The sequence below is a fragment of the Gouania willdenowi genome, chromosome 4 (assembly GCF_900634775.1).
Source record: "Gouania willdenowi chromosome 4, fGouWil2.1, whole genome shotgun sequence".
Lineage (NCBI taxonomy): Eukaryota > Metazoa > Chordata > Actinopteri > Blenniiformes > Gobiesocidae > Gouania > Gouania willdenowi.
The window spans coordinates 6,882,169-6,903,036 of NC_041047.1; the positions used below are offsets into that span (position 1 = coordinate 6,882,169).

General features: G+C 39.6%; 1 protein-coding gene across 1 annotated transcript in view; it reads right to left on the reverse strand.

Annotated features, from left to right (window-relative positions):
- fndc7b (fibronectin type III domain containing 7b) overlaps nucleotides 1-20,868 on the reverse strand; it is a 70,460-nt gene that overhangs the window by 40,431 nt on the left and 9,161 nt on the right. The window contains exons 7-24 of the mRNA XM_028443737.1: nucleotides 20,491-20,609; nucleotides 18,596-18,737; nucleotides 18,056-18,319; nucleotides 17,639-17,899; nucleotides 14,594-14,854; nucleotides 13,406-13,660; nucleotides 11,673-11,933; nucleotides 11,327-11,590; nucleotides 10,036-10,299; nucleotides 9,211-9,471; nucleotides 8,151-8,408; nucleotides 6,787-7,050; nucleotides 5,768-6,025; nucleotides 5,428-5,688; nucleotides 4,372-4,632; nucleotides 3,045-3,308; nucleotides 2,036-2,296; nucleotides 1,676-1,939 (exon numbers count right to left, since the gene is read on the reverse strand). Coding sequence (XP_028299538.1) covers nucleotides 1,676-1,939; nucleotides 2,036-2,296; nucleotides 3,045-3,308; nucleotides 4,372-4,632; nucleotides 5,428-5,688; nucleotides 5,768-6,025; nucleotides 6,787-7,050; nucleotides 8,151-8,408; nucleotides 9,211-9,471; nucleotides 10,036-10,299; nucleotides 11,327-11,590; nucleotides 11,673-11,933; nucleotides 13,406-13,660; nucleotides 14,594-14,854; nucleotides 17,639-17,899; nucleotides 18,056-18,319; nucleotides 18,596-18,737; nucleotides 20,491-20,609 — 4,443 coding nt within the window. The remainder of the gene's footprint in view (nucleotides 1-1,675; nucleotides 1,940-2,035; nucleotides 2,297-3,044; nucleotides 3,309-4,371; nucleotides 4,633-5,427; nucleotides 5,689-5,767; nucleotides 6,026-6,786; nucleotides 7,051-8,150; nucleotides 8,409-9,210; nucleotides 9,472-10,035; nucleotides 10,300-11,326; nucleotides 11,591-11,672; nucleotides 11,934-13,405; nucleotides 13,661-14,593; nucleotides 14,855-17,638; nucleotides 17,900-18,055; nucleotides 18,320-18,595; nucleotides 18,738-20,490; nucleotides 20,610-20,868) is intronic.

Genomic DNA, 20,868 nt, shown 5'->3' on the forward strand with positions numbered 1-20,868 from the left:
CCTCCCTAGGGAAGGGTAAATACTTTATTAAAGGGAGGATGTAAAAAAGAGAGGGCAGTGTTACACCAGGGTGAGGGGGGTGGGGGGGGGAGTTAACAGGGAGGAGGGATACAAGATAGGAAAACGAATGGGTGGGGAATAGTCAATAAGTTTCAAGTGATGTGATGTGAAATTGTGGTTGTGTATATTGTGCTTATTGTTGTGTTATCAAGCCAGTCTGGTGACCAGTGTGCGGCTTAGGAATAATGGTGGTGGCTGTGAGCAGAGGAGGAAGTGAGTGGAAGTTACATAAAACAGGTATTTGGGAACAACGTGTCTATGGTTGAGCCCAGTATGAGTGTTATCCCACAGCCCGAGGCCAGTGCGTCCATGACAAATGTGATTCCAAGAGCTGCTACTGCAAAACCCATGAGCCGCCCCCGGGCCCGAAGAAGCAGTCGGGCCAGCAGAAAGAGCGAGAGATCTAGGGGCCCCCGGCGACCACCCCACGGCCAAGCAGCCCCCCGAACGCCCCCAAGGCCCCAAGCCGAGAGGCTGCCATTGCCCCCCCCATACACACCCGAAAAGCCCCCAAGGAGCCAAGGACCCAGCGCACCACGCCACCGACTCCAACCCCCAGCCCCCCACCCCCCCACCACCACCCACACCCCCGCGCCCAGCCCCCCGAGGGGAGGGCCCAGAGAGCCCCCCGCCCGAGACCCCAGCGGAGGAGCCAAAGCCCACGCCCAGCAGACGACCAGAGCCACGCCGAACGGGCAGCCGGCGGGCACCCGCCGGTGAGCCCAGAGCCAGCAGGGACCCGACCCCAGGCCAGGAGGACCCGGAATGGACGCAGCACCAGGAGCAGCCCGCCCAGGGCGAACGACCACACCCCAAGCCGCATAAGGCACCAGGGGGCCGCTGGGGGTCCCCCCGCCGGTCCCCAGGCACCCCAACCTAGCCCCCCCGGGCACCCCAGATGCTGATGCCGCCCGCGCCACGAGCTTCAGTTCTTTAAAGCCAGGGCCCCCTCCAGAGGCCAAGCCAGACCGCCCCGCCGGGATGTGGCCCCCTAATCTGGCCCCGACACCCTGCCTCACGGGGGATTGCCCAAGCAGGGGCCGCACCAGAAGGTATGCAAGGGCGCGGCACGCGCTCATGCTAATGCTAGGTTAATGTTATAGCCAGGCTAATGTTGTTACATGGCTAATGCTCGGTTAGCGTTAATGCTGGGTTAGTGCTAATGCTAGGCTAAAGCAAGGTTAATGCTAGGTTAGCATTAATGCTGGGTTAGTGCTAATGCTTGGTTAGTGTTAATGCTAGGTTAGTGCTAATGCTAGGTTAAAGCTAATGCTAGGTTAGTACAAATGCTCGGCTAATGCTAACATTAGGCTAATGTCAATGTTAGGCTAATGCTAGCGCTATTACATTTTAAATGCAACATCTCAGCAGTTTTTCCACCAATTTGCAGCAAATTCGCTCAAATTGACCAATCCCCAACATTGGTATACGTGACATTGGGTCACCGACACCAGACACTTCTTCAGACCCTACGATGCTGCTTGCATTTAACGATGCGTTATCAGACTTTTAAAATGACATGCTTTGTTATAGCTTTGTTATAGTTCAGTGGGCGGGATGCCTAACGCATCCCGCCCACTGAAAGTTGCAATAATACAGAGATTTTATTTGTTACCTGACTGCATCTTGTAGTTCGATCCTTTGATGATACCGCAGTCAACCGTGGACGTGGTGACAAGGAGGCTGTAAGTGAGTCCGCACTTCACGTTGTGGATGGTGCAGTTGTCTTTATCGGAGTCACACGTTTCTCTTGAGCCATCACTGCCAATAGCCATGGCTGTATAAAGGCCCACGTTGCTGGAGCTGCCCTCCCACTGCACCGCAAACTTGTTGGTATTGCAGTCCAGCTCTGCTTGGACGTTTTTAGGCAAACAAGGAGCTGTTGGAGGTGAACAGAGGAAAAAAAACCTTTAGTCAGAGTTAAATTTAAAGTCTGAATACACTTTGTGGACTGTTTCTTTTTTGTTTCTGTCACCCGAGTCAAATGATATCATAGCTGATGTGCTGCTGTTGCACGTTTCGCTGGAAGCCACCACCACTCCTGAGTAGTGGTGTCCACAGTCCACTGGCATGGAGCAGTTCAGTGTGCTGTTGGTTGAGCAGGAAACCACATGACCATGTGAGCCACTCACGGTGGCCGTGTAGGACACGGTGTAGAAGCTTTGTGCCCAGGCCAAAGTTGCCAGGTTGGTGCCACATTCAGTTTCAACTGTCAAATCCGTGGGGGTGCAAGGGGCTGAGAGGAGAGGGATAGAAACAAGCAAAGGATTGGAAAGTAATGTTAATCAATGCATTACATTAAAAAAGTTAGCATCAGCTGCAGAGGAGACGTTCAACCAGCCTTGGGTCAGAAGGCTGAGCCTAGTACTATAGAGTGGTGACTATAGACTCAGGATAAGAGTTTGTAGACACTAACCACAAGAGTAAGTGAACATTAGATTTTCTACATTTCATATAATGAACACCTGCTATATTTGATTAATTTCTTTCTCCAAAAATGCTTAAGAGGTACTCAGTATGGAGGACCAAACCTGCCAAAATTTAAAAGAAAAGATTCAATGAATTATAGTATTTATCAATCTATATTTATTTATTTGTATTTAACTTTCAATTTCCCTTTTTGTTATTTTTCACGTTTATTTAGTAATTCATTTATTTTTAAATTTAGCAGGTTTGGTCCTCCATAACCCGTCAGTTGATTCACCATGATTCCTTGCACGAACTTTTTTGAAACTTTTGACAAACATTTAACAGAAAACCTCATTTTAACTCTTGATTTAGAGCCCATTTGATGCAGTCATTAAGCCATAGTAACTTGGTTTCTACAAAACTCAATTAAATCCTCACCTGTTATTGCTATTGTATCTTTAAGTAAATTATCATCATGGGTTTTTTTAGTTGGTTATTAAATGGGAAATGAAATTTGCTTTATCTATTAAATTGTGTTTGAGAATAGCACAAAAGACTTCTAGATTTCTACCAACCTGTGTCAGTAGTTATTGTCTCACTGAAGACGCTGGTGCACACAGAGTCCGACGCAGCGACTCTGACCGAGTGCTTCTCGCCGCACAGCAGCCCAGAGAGCACATGGGACGTCTGAGTGGAGAAGTAGCTGGCGACGACTCCGCCCGCTTCTTGGGAGTGGATCAAGTATTGAATACCACTATCTGGACTCGGGTCCCAACTCACTGTGATGTCATTGTTGCTGCAGGTGGTTAGTCCAATCAAACCAGTGGGAGGACAGATAACTGAAAAGGAAGTTTGACAAATTAAAATAATGCAGCGTGAAGTTATTTGTCTTTAGTTTTGTGATTAATTTATTTAAATAGTTACTTAAAAACTTCCAATCCAAGGGAAGTTAACATGTTCTCCCTACATTTTCAGGGGTTTCCTTTAAGTACTCCGGTTTTCTCACATTATTTAAAAATAAATAAATAAATCCAAGTTTAATTTAGTCTCTCTAAAGCAGCAGTTTCCAACCTTTTTTGGATCATGACCCCATTTTGATATCAAGAATTTCTGGTAACCCTAAAGCAGTAGTTCCCAACCTTTTTCTTGTCGTGACCCTATTTCTATGTCACAAAATTCTGGTGACCTCAGAGACTTTTTTTTCTACTAAAATTAGTTTTTTTTTTTATCATGTTTGTTATAATGTGTCCAGAATCAGTGCATGCAGTAATAATAAGCACCAGCTGCGATATTGTTATACAGCATTTAATCTGAACTAGATTTACCGTATATTTGAGAAAGTGAAAGTATAGAATACAGTTGTTTCAGATTGTTTGTTTCTGCTATTTATCTATCTATTTATGTGATTATAAGTATTGTTTTCTAATTCATTTTAATTAATAAAAAAAAAACATAAAACTATTAAAAATGCTATAACTAACTATAATTTTAATCAGTTTATTTTATTTTATTAATATTAGATATTTCAGGCGACCCCACATAGAATCATGACCCTAAGGTAGAAAAACCCTGCATTAAAAACATTTTTTCAAGAATTAGCTTTTGATTATGATTGTTATACTGTAATAAAAATACAGAGTAGCCAGGATTAGTGACAAGTCATGCCAGCTCATATTTTTTTACTGCATTTTAGTTAAACTAGATTTATATTTTACAAAGTGAACATATAAAATACAGTTTTTTAAGATTGCATGTTGTTTCAGGCCCTTAATTAATGGACAAGAAATCCAATTAATTTCGAATCTCAAAATGATAAGAAAATGCATAGATGCTGATTGTGATGTGAATTAAAAGCAACATTCACTCTATAATTGATGTGAATAATGTGTCTACTTCTCTGACCTGATTGAAAGGTGACGAGCTGACTGGGTTCACTCCTGCATCCTCTCTCCACCGTTACCACGGTGACGTCAATGCTCTCGCCACAGGTTAAGTTGGTGAGGGAGCAGCCCGTTCCTGAGGTGGAGCAGTTGTATACGTGCGTGTCCAAAGACACAGCGGTGGCCTCGTACGTGTCTGCCTGCGTGGCAGCGTCCCAAGTCACGACGCCAACGTTATCCTCACACTTCAGAGACACTTGGACATTGGATGGAGGACACGGACCTGCAAGGAGAAGAGAGAAGGGAAATATTGAAGAAAATTATGCAATATTTGATTGAAACATGAGGTGCAATGGAAAAAAATATTTAGAAGAAAAAGCTAATAATTTATGGTGTAAACAGGGGAAAAAGAAAAACAAATATTTTGCTTTTTGTAATTAATAAAAAACAGGAAACAAAAAATAAATAAATAAATCGAATAAATAATGTAACATTTAAACAAACATTATTAACTATTATCTATAAAACAGGTATTGAGGGTCAAAACTGCATTTTTCCTACATCCACAGTGCAAATAAAAACTAAAGATTCCAACAAATTTGTGAGATAGTCCCAAAGTTAAAGTCCAAAATAAAAATGAAGAAGTCGCATAAAGAAAAAATGTTTTATATCCCAGGAAGAAGTCATCTTTATACTATAAATTAATTATAATTTTTTTCTATTTCTAGTTTCCTATGTGATATGAGAAAAATAAGAACAAGCAAAAATCGACACATACCCCCCTCGCTTAATTGGCCATATCTGAAAAAGTAGTCATCCGATCAAACTAAAAATGTACAGTGTGCTTATTGAATAATAATGTAAGAATTGGTAAAAAATTTAGAATTTGTTGAGACCGAAGTGCATGGGCCATTTGTTGAAATTACAATGAACGAGCCTTCTTCAGTATTTTTTAGATTAAGTAGGAAAAAATTCTGTCCTAAACTGTTGCTAAATTGCAGTGATTATATGACATCATCGTTGTCTCACTGACTACATAACAGCATCAGGACTGTGACAGTACATGAATCTCTCTCACCTGCCATATAGCTGTACGGTGGCGTCTCTTCACCCTGGCAGGTTGTGGTAAAAGGGGTCACGGTGATGTTGTACATCTCAGCACAGTTCATGTTGGCCAGTTGACAGCTTGTGGTGTTCGTCCCGCACCGCTTAACACTTCTGTCTTTTCCTGTTGCCGTCACATTGTACATCATGGCTCCTACACTTGGTTCCCAGGTCACCTCGGCCGTGTTGTCGTCACACAGCAGGGTGGCTCCAACACTCGTGGGGGCACAGGGGGCTGATGGGAAAACATTTGGATGAACTTTTCTATCAATGTGGGTTGTTTTTTTTTTTACCTACATGTGGCGTGCTCTTACCCGTCTGTATCTGCACCCGGCCAGGTATGCTGCTGTTAGAGTGCTGGGCCACAGCCGTCACTTGGACGTCGTATGTGCGACTGCAGAGCAGCGACGACAGCGTACAGTTGGTCTTGTACGAGCTGCAGGATGTAACGTGGTCTCCAGCTTCAGCATGAAGGTAAAAACTCTCCCTGCCCAGAGTCTCACCCCAGTTTACGAGGGTGATGCCAGTTTCACAGGAATACAGATAATCTACATTGGGAGGGGTGCAGGGGGCTGAGAAAAAGAGACAAGAGCTTTATTAGCAGGGTTTTCACCAAAGCACGCCTGGAAGTCTCTTGTGTGCAACATTTATTACGACAGTAACAATTAAAAAAAAAAAAAAAAAAGCCCCCTACGCTGGTTGACACACAGTGGTGGAAAAAAATAGTTGGAAAGGTGGTGAATTGGGATTAGAGAAGCCAAAAAATGACAGAAAAAGTGGTAAAAAGGGTTAAAAGTGTCAACATTGACACTGAAAAATAATGGCAAATCCTGAATGTGGTTAAATATGCAAAAATAAGCGTGAAAAGAGGTTAAAAGTGACAATAATGGGTCAACATGTGTGACTTTAGGTGAGAAAAGTGCTGGAAAGGCTTTGGAATGTGATGGAGAAGTGGCAGGAATGGGAGAAATGTCGCAAAAATACATTAAAAGGAGCAAAAATATGTCAAGAAAAAGTGATGTTGTTGCAGAAATTGGGTAAAAAATAAGCAAAAATGGGCTCAAATTGTTCAGAAAATATTCTTAGTTTCTTAAATACATCTGACGACCCCCTCCCAGTGTCTTGCGAGGTTAAGAACCCCTGCCGTAGGGGATCAAAATCACAGTGTCACGGGCCCCTATGCTCAACAGCGCTGGCAAGAACCCTGATTAGTATTCCTCATATTGCCACTGAATACGTTAACTAAAGACGACTGAAAGAAAAACAGTTTCTCATTTACAAAAAAGGTCACAATCTCTGCCATGAAGAACTGTGTAATTATTTCTAAAAATACCTGTGATGATCTGAAAGGCTGAGCTGGGTGAGCTCACACACTGAGCTCCGTGTGTCACAGCCTCCACGTCGTAGGTGTTTCCACACTGCAGCTCATCCAGCAAACAGCTGCGGCTGGAGGATGAGTTACAGGACTGTGAGTGTCCCAGGGCTGAGCTCGCTGTGACGGTGACGAGCTGTGCGTCATCGTCCTCGGCCCATGTGATCAACGCGCTGTTGAGGGCATAGTCGACAGAGTGATCCTGGATGGTTGGAGGGCAGGGAGCTGGAGAAAACACAAAGACCACGAATGAGTCACAGTGAAAACCAGGGGTCTTAAAACTGGCTGAAGCATCTTACAGCAGGGCTGAAATAGAGCTGGGTAATATATCAAGATTCAAGATATATCAAGTTTTCTATTTTGGTGATATAGAAAATTACAATATCGCCTATATCAATATTTTTTTTTATTTTACAGATTATTTTGTAGTTAAATACTAATTTTAGGAGTCATTGCTTTCACTACTCCTCAGAACAGCATGAAAAGCAGTTCAAGGGATTGCTGAGTGTCCTAAACAAGCCACACAACAGAATTCACTCACACATGCTGTCCTTTATGGGAGAAAAAGCCAAAAGTGACATATTGTGCAGCTGTTTGTTAATAAATGTGCCTGTCTGGCATTTTGGGTCAGCAAATTTAACCCAGAAACGTCTTTCTGGTCAGACTTTATTGAGGTAAAAATATCTAGATATGAGTTTTGGTCCATATCACCCAGCACTAGGCCAAAATTATGGTCAGGAAAAGTTTAGCCTAAATATTTAAATTATTTTAGCACACAAAAAAAATTAAATAAATATAGTGTGAAATGTGTAAAACTTTCTTCAAATAACTCTTACTCCTTTTTGCTAAATGAAGGCTGGATTAGATTAGATCAAACTTTATTTTATCCCACAGTGAGGAAATTCACATGTTACAGCAGGCAAAGACACAAAGAAAAAGAAATCAAGAAAACTATAAACAAAAATGCAGAAATGAAAATTTGACAAGAAAAAAAAGTTATTAAAAAAAAAATATTGGCCAAGATAACAGTACAGAAATATGTAAATGTGCAGTAGAGGCTAGTTTAAATGCAAATTGCAAATATGAAATAGTTTATATAATAAATTATACAAAAATAGTAAATGACAGATTCATAAAATAATGTTATGCCCCAAAGTTTTATTCTAAATACCCTAAAACAAAAACATTGGCTTAGAGAAAAACAACCCTCTGTGAATAGCTTAAAATATCTAATAAAAAACTCAATTGATTAGTAACTCAATACTGGCCAAAAATCTGCATTTTGAAACCTTTTTACAGACAAGCTTCTCCTCTGTTTCTACTACCTGTTGTGATGAAGGTGGTGGCGAGCACGGAGCTGTTGCACTTGGCGTCCCCGGCCAGCACCGTCACTGTGTATTCTTCTCCACACTGCAGCTGGCTCAGCTCACAGGAAACGCCAGTGGAGACGCAGGAGTCCACGTGACCCAGGGTTTCAGCTATAGCTGAGTAAGCATCGGCTCCAGCGCTCGGCGTCCAAGTCACCGTCGCCACACCCGAGGCACAGTCCAGAGACGCCGCCACGTTAGTGGGATCACAGGGAGCTAGAGTTCAGTGGATGAGAGGAGAGGAGAATATTTACAGCTTGATTTATCGCTTTAATAAAAAAGACAGAATGGTTATTCTTCATCATATTGGTATGAAATTCTGACAAACCCTAGAAAACACACAATAATTGTTCTAAATACAGAACTTTATCTCTGTTTGTAGTTATAATAAGTAATTCAGGGAAGTATTTTTTTTGGATGTTTGGGTTTCTAAACTTTACGACAATTAAATGTAACATTTAAAAGTTATTTCTATTTTAACCGAAGCGCAGAGCGTTTGTCAGTCTGCCTGTTTGTTACTTTCGAAAACGGTTTTCGAAAGTATATTGGTAATCATATTTCTTTGTATGTGTGTCTGTGTACACAATAGTGTCATCAATTTTTGACAAATCCACCACAATTTTTCCTGTTAATTGGTTTTTGGGCACAGATGAGACCATTCAATTTTGGTGAAGTTGGGTTCAAGATCAAGGTCACACAAAATAATCAAAAATCGCAAAATTCCTTATCTTAAGCATGGGGCAAAATCTCTAAAACTCATGTCTCCGTCAGATCTTCATCGATTCGTTCAAGATTTGGCAGGATGATGTAAGGCTATGACATGCAACATCTGACCCCTGGGTTTTGCACTAAAACCCAATACTGACCCCTGGGGGACAGTATTGGGTTTTAGTGCAACTGATATAAAACGTTACCTTTACAAATGAAACAAGAACATGAAAATAAATTCAGGTGTGATTTCTTGTGGGGTTTTTTGTTAGAGGATGAATAGTGAATATGTTCCATGAATTGCTATTACCAGTGGTTGTCATGACGTCTGAGCTCCAGGAGTTGCTACACCTGTCGTTGACGGACGTCACACTGAACACATACTCCTGAGCACACTGCAGAGCAGCAAACGGGCAGCTTTGGTCAGTGGTGGGACAAGACGATGAGAAATCTCCAGTTCCTCTCAGTGTAGAAATGTAGGACACAGCGCCATCTGCTGCATCCCAGGAGGCCTGCAGCGTGTTGGTGGAACAGTCAACGGTGGTTTGGACGTTTGCAGGAACGCAGGGAACTAAAATGGAAAATTGCATCAAAAATTTGTAAATAAGCACTGAATATGGGAGAGATGTCTAAAATGTTCACGTTTTTTAGATTTTCACCTGTTTTTTTTTAGATTTTCACATAAGATTTTCACATGTTTTTCAGATTTTCATGTGTTTTTCAGATTTTCACCTGTGTTTTTTTTTTTTATTTTAACATGTGTTTTTTAAGATTTTCACATGAGTTTTTAAGATTTTCACGTTTATCAGAATTTCAAGTGTTTTTTTTTTTTTTTTTTAGATTTTCACGTTTTTTAGATTTTCATGTGTTTATCAGATTTTCCCCTGTGTTTTTTAGATTTTCACATGTTTTTTAGATTTCACCTGTGTTTTTTAGATTTTCATATCTTTTTTAGATTTCACCTGTGTTTTTGAGTTTTTCAGAAACGTCATCGACACACAAATTATGCATGTGAAAAATCTTAAAAATACATGTGAAAATTACGTATACATTTTTGTGAATATTTTTGAGACAAACCTCTCGCTGTACTGAAACGAGTTAGAATCAGAATTTTAAACTTAAGGTCCTTTCATACCTGAGTTCACAACCTCTGGGGCACTGTCTGGTCCTTCACATGTGCTGCTGATGGCTTTGACCACCACAGAGTATTGCTGTCCACACTGTAGACCAGTCAGAGCACAGCTGGAGTTCTCTGTAACACAACGGAGAGTCGCCGTACCGTCCGCAGCCACTGCAGCAACGCTGTGGTTCACTGGCACGGCTCCGGACTCCCAGCTGGTGGTCAGAACATTAGTGCTGCAGTCAAGGCTGGTCATCATGCTTTGAACGACACACGGAGCTGAGGAAATGGACAAAAGATGATACTTTAGTGATTAAAGCAAAAAAAAAAAGGACATTTAGATTTTCATTAGCAAAAAAGTTCACAATCTCATGTAAACAAGAACCGATTCATCAAAATGAGGTGATCCACATTTTAAAACATTCAAATAAGTTGACTTGCTCGCCTACTTTTATTTTGTTTTATTCATTGAATATTGTTTTGTTACAATCTCAGATATTTTCCCCACCAAACAGCTAAACATTAGTGTGTCCATTGCCATGAATCTGACAATACGATACTATATATATATATCTCAATACCAAACAATATGATAATACATCTCAATATCATTATGTACAAATTTCACCTTTGCAAGTACAAAATGGTATGAAATACAATGTATTTAAATTTTTCTTAACTTGAGAGCACAAGTAAATGGTATTAACTGTAATTAATGTACCAATATCAAAAACAAGTGGTATGCTTATCAAACTGTCAAATTACATTTTTCAAAAAAGTTTCACATTTGCTTCTACAACAGATTCTGATTCTGTTGAATTCTTGAATTGTTAAAAAAAAAGAAAGTAACCACAAAGTAATCTAGAAAAGCGCCCAGTATGTTTTATCAACTTCCAGCTAAAATGCATTGAGGAGTGAGGTGTGATGTGGTTCACTGACACCTAGTGACCGGGGGTGTACGTACTATGCATATGTTAGTGCAATTAAATGTTTTGTTTTTTTTGTTAAAAAACATGATTTAAAAAATCTTTTTAGAAATTCTTTGAAAAATATTGCGATATATCGCCAAATCAATTTATTTTTATACCCTTAAACATTAGTCAATAAAAATCCCTTCAAATAGATTTTTTATTTTCTGTTAAGTCAATACAAACAAAAAAAAAACTTGCTCATGTATCTATTACAACTTTCTTCGACCAAAAACTCAATACTTTTCATAGTATCTTAATGAAACAACAAAGATTCATTTTTGATTTGATGTTCAGGGAGTATTGAATGTAAAAACAGAATAAAACCAGTCTCTCACCAGTTGTAAGTTTCACCGGCTCGCTCTCAACATTCTGACAGTGACCGTTAGAGGTCGACACAGTGAAGCCGTATTCCTTTCCACAGTGTAAACCCTCCAGGACACACCCCAGGCTCAGGCCGGCCTCACAAGTGACCATATGCGCGTCTGAGCTCACTGCTTTCCCAGTGTAAGACGCTGCTCCAATGCTGCTGTCCCAGGTTAATGATGCAGAGTTGCTGGCACACAACAGTGATACCATCAGCTGAGAGGGAGGACAGGGCTCTGCAGAGGAAGCGCACACAAAGGCACAGAAATGTAGAATCACACACACAGAGCTAAACAGCTTCTCCATCTGTTTTCGTACCTGTTTCCAGCCTCACTGAGGGGCTCCCGGTGCTGGTGCAGGTGCCGTCCACAGCAGCCACGCTGATGTTATAAACCTGGCCACACATGATTCCCTCCAGCCTGCAATTCGTCTGATTAGACACACACTCCAATCGCCCCCCGTCCACATCCACGGCGGCAGCAGTGTAGTTTTTGGCCCCACGGCTTTCCTGCCACATGACGTCAACAAAACTCTGGCTACATGTCCTTGTTGTGATCAGGTTTGTGGGAACACATGGTGCTGGGGAGAGAGATGATTAGATACTTATATATTTATCCATTTTCATTGTTTCAACAACACTTTATTTTGGAAGTGGCTATCCATACGGTTGTCGTATCAATATATCAACATTCTATCCATACGCAGTGCCCCTATTTGGCCAGTTTAGGTCACGTGACTAAGACTAAACCTAACCCTAACCCTAACCCTAAAAATTGTTGCGATATTGGGTTATAACCTAACCTTAACCCTAAACTTAAACCTAATCCTAACACGCTATATTCTTGTTCTTTGGTGAACGTATCAATAGCACCGGGAGTTGTCCGTACGGCAACCTACAAACAGACACTTTCTTTTTTTTTTTTGCTGCAAAGTTAATCTACCTGACTTTTGTGCCAAAAATTTGAAATGAGCAAAAAAAAAAAAAACTTGCTTTGCAGATATTTGCCGAATGGTGAGTATAAATGACGCCAGAGTAGAGTTAACATTAAGTTATGCACTTAAAAACAATAGAGAAAAATATTGATTAATTATTTAATGAATTAGAAATTAAAAACTAAAATAAATATAAAACATTTTAACATTTAAAAAAAATAGATAAATACAAAAAAAAAATTAAGTTATGGACTTTGAAAGTGTGAACAAGGTATGTTTACATATATAAGACTGTATAGAAGACTGTTGTGTGCAACCAGAACATTGGCAGCAAATCCACTGACACAAGTCAGGAATTCTAGTGTGTATATGTATATATTCTGTTTTTATATATTTGTATATATATATATTCAGTTTTATTGTGCAATTTCTTTTTTTGCAACATGTTTTTCCCTCTTTCTATCTGTACTGTGTAAAGGCCCATCTATATATACTGTATATTCCTATCTAACTGCTGCTGAAACTGTGAAAATGTCCCCTTTGTGGGACGAATAAAGGATATCTTACCTTATCTTATCTTATCTTAGAAATGTGTTTTGGTTAATTTTGTGCATGTACAGAGTCTACAGACCCTATCTTTGGTTGTATGGAAAGGGCTAAGCTAGCGTTTTGTTTTGTTTTGAGTCTTTCATCCAGCTCTTACATTCTCTTACATTCAGACTCATACCATACCAATGCAATCTTCTTGCAATTGCAAAATAAAAATGAATAAAAATAAAAGTACAATGACGTAACTGCTCCATATTTACAAATATGAAATTATATATTTTTTAAATGAATGCATTAAAGCTTCTATTGGATTCATATATTTGTGCACCTGACTCCAGAATACCTGACCAATCATGAACCTCACTGCATGTCACTGAAAAAGGCCCAATAGTGTAATAAAACAACTTCATTTTTACAATAAAATGGTTTGAAAGGAGATGATGATGTATTTTGAAACCACACTGGTTGAGAACCAACCTGGCCAGTGAGTTACCGTACATTCATACAAGCAAACATGATAAACAGTGAAGAGAAAGGACACAAAGGGAAAGTTTTTATACTTGTCCCACCTTCCCTGATAGTTGTCTCTGCGGCAAAGCTGGTGCAGGTGTTGATGAAGGACGTCACGCTCACTGCGTACTCCTTTCCACACCCTAGTGTGTCAATGCTGAGCACAGGCTCCGTGCTGTTGAAGGTCATGTGTGTGCTGGTGTTTGAGATCACTACTGTGTAGCCCTCAGCGTTGGAAGCTTGGTCCCAGCTGATGGATAAACCACCGGATTCACAGCCCACATCAGTCTGAATGTTGGCTGGACCACAGGGAACTATGGAGAAAGAAATGCAAAGGAGTGTAAGCAGAGGTGACAAGTTACAAACTACAAATACTTTGCTACTGTACTTTTTTTTTTTTGTATCAGTACTTTACTTGAGTATTTATTTTTCTGGTGACTTTTTGCTTTCACTCTTTACTTTTTGAAACAAATATCTTTACTTTTCTTCTCCTTACATTTTAAAAATTAGCTTGTTAGTTTTGAGACCTTCGAAGATGACGTCAAGACGTAGAAAGAAGCAAACCAACAACTGCAAAGCTGGAAGAGAAGCTTGATTATTATTATTTCAAATATTTTATCTATAATGAGTCCTAAATTCTCCAGGTGTTGATAAGGGCAACATATGACATTTATTTTCATGTAACAGTTTTGTACAAGTTTTTAAAAATGTTAAACCAAAGCTGCTCTGGGTTCTATTGAGCATTAGCACTTTTTTTGGATACATTTTAAATACAAATTGAGTGCTAAATTCTCCATGTGTTCAAAGGAAACAGATTTCACTTTTTCCATGTACCAGTATTCTAAGAGTTCTTAAAAAACAAACATGTTATCTAAATGGAATTTGCTGTTCCATCTCAAGGGGCATATCCTCCAATAAATAAATAAATTAGTAAAAACCCTGTTTTTTTATTGAAGGGACATTTGTTTCACTTTTACATTTCTTACTTAAATACATTTAGTTGCATGTACTTTTTACTTTTACTCAAGTAAGGGAGCATCTTCAATATTTGTACTTTTACCAGAGTCAATTTGTATCTAAACTTTTACTTGAGTACTTCAGACAAGTACTTTTGTCACCTCTGTGTGTAAGTGTTAGCCACTTCTTAACGACTTCCTCCAGTGTTTTCATAGAGATGGAAGGATGAATTTGGAATAATTCCAATAAAAGAGGCTGATAAATGACATATTTCAGTCTAAAGTTCATACCAGACTCTATGTAAATGGGCTCCGAGGGCATGCTGGTGCAGATGCTGTCATGGGCGCTGAGGGTGACCATGTAGCGCTGTCCACATTTCAGGTCGGGTATTTTGCAGCTGGTGTTGGTGGAGCTGCAGCTGAGAAGACTGTCATCTTGATCCACGATGGTGGCCGTGAAGGAGTTCATCTGTGGCACGCCGTTCCAGGAAATCAAAGCCTCGTTGGAGGCACAGTCCAGGGACGCTCTCAGGGTGTCAGGTGGACAGGTGGCTGGAGAAAAAATAAAAGGCAGGAAACTTTAGTGATAAAGAAATATCTAATATCAGCAGCTGCTTCACATCATGTGAAATCAACCCAAATATACAGAACGGAAGTATAATTCTCTTCTGTTGCAATACTAATCATCGCCTCATGTCCTGGATTCTTTCACTATAGCAGCAAAACTCCTCCATGAAAAACAAGGATGTTAAACTCATTATTTTACAGCAGTTTCAAGTGGGCCAGACCAGGGCTGTGTTGGAAATGTAATACTAACGTACTACTCATACTAAGCATGACATCAAAATCAGTATGTAAAATGGTTCTGGGACTGGCTTCAAACTAAAAGTCAAACATCCCCTTTTCAAAACAAAAAGCATCTCTTCTTGTCTTCCATTAGTTTTTAATGCTTTTGTTAATTGGGCTCTTATTTTGAAGTTAACCAAGTATAGTCAGTAGCACAATGGCGTGTTCTCTGAAAATCTCTGAAATGTCAGCATGAAATATGTTTTTGTGAGTTGGATTAAATGAGCACATGTTGATATTCTACTTGGTCACTTTCTCACTTAAAATGTTTTCAGAACTTTCAAAGGTGGAGAATCAACACAGATATTTAGCCTCAGTGTGATTCAGGTTTTTATTGTTGTGCATCTTGGGAAACTTGGGATACTTCAGTGGGAACGGTCACCATCCTAATCATACTAATAGTAGCTATTAGACAGTATATACTCATTGAGTATGTAGTGTATAGCCTAGGTTCCCAAAGTGGGGTACGGGTACCCTCAGGGGTACACAAATTGTCACGGTGGTACATAAATACAAATTAAAAACAGCATGACAACATTGGAAACCAGAATATGAATAGAGCAGCAGTCAAGAGCCTCCATGCATTGCCACCTATTATTGGCCTCTGTAAGACTGCCCTCGAGTGGTGACAGACACATCTTATTTTTAAAAAATGCAAATATGACATGAGCTACATTGCTTTGTACAAGCAAAGCATGTTATCAAGTCTTTGATGCCCTTTGCCACCACGTACTTGTGTGAAAGTGGTTTTTCAATTTTGACAAATGTGAAAATAAAATACAGAGCAAGACTTTGTGTGAATGATTTTAGACTGAGACTCAAATTCAGCCAAACATTGCAGAGTTCTGTGCATTCTCTCAACCTCGCCATTCTCATTAAAGTTGTCCCAAGTTTCAGGATGACGACGATGTTGTATTACTGCTATATGTTCAATCACCTAATGTTTTCAAAAATAAATTGCTCCTCACTGCCAGCAGGCTAGTTCATTAAATAAATCGAGTAGGGATGTAACGATTAATCGTAGGGCAGTTAAAAATCGATTCATAGGTATCACGGTTCACATCGATACTGTGAAAATTGAATCGCAGTACTTTTTAATTTTATTTTCTCTTGTCCAGAAGTGTTGGCAGCGGGCGGAATCTGCTACTACTTTCTTTCTGTCCGCCTTCTACTCTTAAACATGTTCATAAATTATTCTTTACCCCTTTAGCACCGAAAGAATCTCTTTAATATTATGTGAATATCTGTAAAAGTCACATTTTTCTATTAGCTCTGTCTGCTAGCGCATAGCATCTCTTCTTCACTGCAAGAATATCTGCATGCCAACCGACCACTGGGTTACCAGCGCCCTCTGCTGGTCCAAGGAAATATCTGACGTAAATACAGTGCAATGAGTGTTTTTTTTTTTTACAAGTCCAATTGTTAAGGCACAAAATACATCTTTAGTTGCACTTTTAAAGTTTTGCATTGTTTACTATAGAACCAGAATTTAAATGAACAGGCTTCTTCTTCATTTGTATTATTCCTTTATTTATTTATTTCATTCAAGATTTATTTTTAGTTAAATTGCATTGTTTTGAATAGTTTGTCAATGGATTCTTTTGACAATGAAAAATAAAAGGAAAATAGTACAGTATTATCTATTTTTTTCCCCAAATAAAATAAAGGAATAGTTTTCAGTCATCATTTGTCTACAGTCTCATTTTGTAAAATAAATTGTGAGAGAATCGTATCGTGAACCCAGTATCATGAATCGAATCGTATCAGGAGTTGAGTGAAACGTTACATCCCTTAAATAGGGTGATAATTCTGATGTTTTCTTGTGTGCTTACAGATTATTATTCTTATTATATATCCTCAACAGGATCAGTAAAATTCAGGGACAAATTTTGATGTAGGGCTACATTATGTATGACATTACATTATTATGTTTTCTAAGTGTGCAGGAGCAGGGGGTACATGGAACATGACTTCGGGTGAAATGTCTGAAGGGGTATGGGATTGTCAACAGTTTGGGAACCACTGGTGTATAGTACATTAGTAGGCGATTTCGAACACATCAATGACGTGGGATAATCCAGAGCTGTTGTAACTACAAAGGCATTAAGGTGATCCATGAAGCTGTGGTAATAAGTAGTACTTATAGTAGTAGGTTAAGACCATCAGTGAGCAGCAGTTCAACTTCATGGCATAAAAGAACGCAGCAGTGCAACATTTGCATTGAGAATGCTTAGTGGATTTAGAGAAAGCATATAATAGAGTAGTGAAGTGGTACAGGACATGTGAAAGGGAGGTCTGACAGCAGTGGGGTGTACCGTCAGTGTGACAGACACTGCACAGGCCTTCAAAGGTCGATCTACAAAGTCCAGATGAGAGATTTAATGGCCTTGTTACTCAGAGTATTGACATCACACCCCGATGTGGATCAAGAATGCATAAGGATATATTATTTTACTTTTTGTTAAACCAACTAGAATCCCCCCACGTTACCTGTCTCTGTGGTAACCGTCTCGCTCTTGGTGCTGTTACACATGAAGTTGGAGGCGATGACGTAGATGTTGTAATGTGTGCTGCACTTCAAGCCAACAATCTTGCAGGATTCGATCATGGAGTTGCAGCTGTGAATCGAGCCGGTACCGTCCATTGCCACGGCAACATAGAAAAGTGCCCCACTGTCCATGCTCCAGGTCACGTCGAGGGCGTCGCTCCCACAATCCTTCACGGCCGTCACGTTGTAGGGAGCGCATGGGACTGAACGAGGAGAAAGTTAGAATTCTGTTTCATTTACATTGACAGCCATCGGAAAATTTGACATTTTTGTCATGAGAAAACAAAAGTTATATATATATATATACATATACTGTATAAAACGTGTTCAAGTTTTTCAGGAAAGAAGTTCTTCCTAACCTGTCTCTGCTGAGAGCCCCATGGATGGCGGACTGGCACATTCACTGTCAAAAGCTGTGATGTTGATGCTCAGATGCTCTCCACAGGACAGGCCCTCCATGGCACAGCTGTTGGTGATGGAGGTGCAGCTGTAGTTGCTGTGTCTCCTGTTACCCACTGCGTTCACCGTGTAGCGGTGAGCTCCCTCAGAGTGATCCCACGTGCTGAGCAGGACGTCTGAGCTGCAGTTGGCCGATGTTTGAAGATTGTGGGGAATACAGGGAGCTACGGAGAGGAAGGACAACATTACAACAGGGACTTTCAAACTCAGGGTAGGGACCCCATGTGAAAATTTTGCTATCAAAAAAATTGGGGTCATGTTCCAAAAAAGGTTGGGAACCACTGCTTTTACTCCGTTATGGTTAGGGTTAGGGTTATGAGCTTTGAAATATTTTTCAGTTTCATTCTGATGACAAAATCCTATAATAAGCAAAACTATCGTAGCTCTGAAACAAAGTTTTTTTCATGTAAACTTTGAGGTGTTGTGTTGGTATGACCCACCAGTGTGAATGCTCACTGTGGAGCTGATATCGCTGTTACACCCCCCGGTTATGGAGTAAACGCTGAAGTCGTAGCGCCGTCCACACACCACACGTGTGAAGTTACAAAAGTCATCTTCAGTCAAGCAGGGGTGAACTCTTCCCTGGAAAAGAAACAGATAAATGCTCAAAAGAGTGAATGGAAACTCATCACCTCTTTGATAATAGGTATCAGACAAAATAAATTACTCTCTAAAACAGGGGTTCTCAACTGGTCTCACCCTGGGACCCACATTTTGCCATGTTCTTTAAATCGCAATCGCAACCAACCAATCTTTAGTTTTTCAAAAACAAACATGGAATATTTTTTGAAACATAAATCTATATATTTTCCTGTGCAACATTCATATCAAAATAAAAGTTTCTTTCAAAATAAAAGACAAGCCCAACATGAAAGAAATTAAGTATTTATTTTTGACCACCCAGTACATGTCCGCGACTCACTTTTGGGTCCCGACCCACCAGTTGAGAATCACTGCTCTAAAAGACAGAGGCAACCAATCAACTTTATTATGTGATTCTAGGAGTGTCCCGAAGTTTTTCACTTCCACTATGACACAGATATTGCAGCCCTGAGTATTACATACCGTATTTTATGACTTATTTTGTAATTTGAACTGTTAGAAAAGGCTTGACGTGATATTACACAAACAGAAAACAATAGTCAGCAACAGTAGGTATGAGAAAAACTGACCCATTTATGGGTTACATACATTTTAGCTTTAAACAAGGATATTCTATAATCACATAAAACAAATAAATAAATAAATAAATTAGAAAACCCAATAAGTCTAATAAAATCAAGGAATACTTCAGGGAATAAGTCCCAAAGACATACTGTACATCTATAAATACAAAGAGAACATGTGTTTCTTAACAAGCTGCATTTTAGCCTGAGGCCCAATCTTTGTGACTGTAACTAAATCTGCTTGAACCAGAGACACACATGTAGTCAATCCTCCTCTTGACCAACTTGTTGCTTGTATTGTTTTTTTGTGGGCAGAAGGGTAGCCGCCATAATGGAAAATACCAAACGACACAAATGTGGGAGAGCCGTGTTAGAGGCCGATATGTAACAACGACCCGAATTGTTATATATAAAAAGCCCAAAATGTAATAACTGGTCAATATTATAACAAAAGTGATGAGCAAAATGTTTTAATGAAACCTAAAATGTTACGACTGGTCAATAATGTAACAAAAGTGCTGAGACCAAAACATAAACTATATATACTAAGTAATATACTATATATATTACAATGTATACTGTGTATATACTATGTAATAACTTTTTGTTACTACAAAACGTTTTTCCCCCAATAGCGTATTAATTTGATTACATCACAGAGTGAGTCAATGATTAATGGGTTAAAGAACTTATTGTATAGACTGTATAATTAATGCATTTTGGAGAATATTGACATTTTTGGTAACTTTTTTCCCTACTTTATATATATATACATAGCGTTTATTTATATAAAAAGGGCATAAGGTTTTTGCGTTTTGGACTCAGCATTTTTATTATTATTGACCAGTTATTACATGCATCCATCCATCCGTTTTTAGACCCACTTATTCCTGTTTGTCAGGGTCGTGGAAGTCTGCCGGTGCCAATCTCCGGCTCTCATTGGGCGCTGGGCGGGGTAGACCATGGACAGGGCGTCAGTCCACCAGTTATTACATTTCGGGATTTATTACCGGTACATTTTTTTTGATAAGAATTCTGGTCTGTTATATTTTGGGTTGTTGTTACATATCGGGCTCTAACAAGCCCATTACACAAATTATTTCTGTGTTGCCATAAACATAAACAACATTTCACGCAGAGGTAGCAGTATTTTTTCATAAATGTTATACCAGGGAGTCGACTGCTTGTGCAAAGTAATGGTCAGCGTTGTCAGTGGGGCTCCATGAGAAGTGGATGACATCTTTGTTGCATTTTCGTACCAAATTCAGGTTCCCGGGAGGACAGGGCACTGGAAGACAGATCAGATTTGTACAGTTATTCAGACATGAATGCATCATCACACTCTACTTTCCACAAAAAGCCACATGTATGTATGTATGGGGTGCCAAATGTAAACACTCGGTCACTGTTTCATAGCAGACATCTTTTGAACATTAAGCTCACTTTCCTCAAATTTAGCTCATTTTTCTTTCATTTGAGACAAATTCATGCAAAACAGCATGTTCTATATCATTGCTAAAAATGTGTAAACATGAAAAATAAATCTA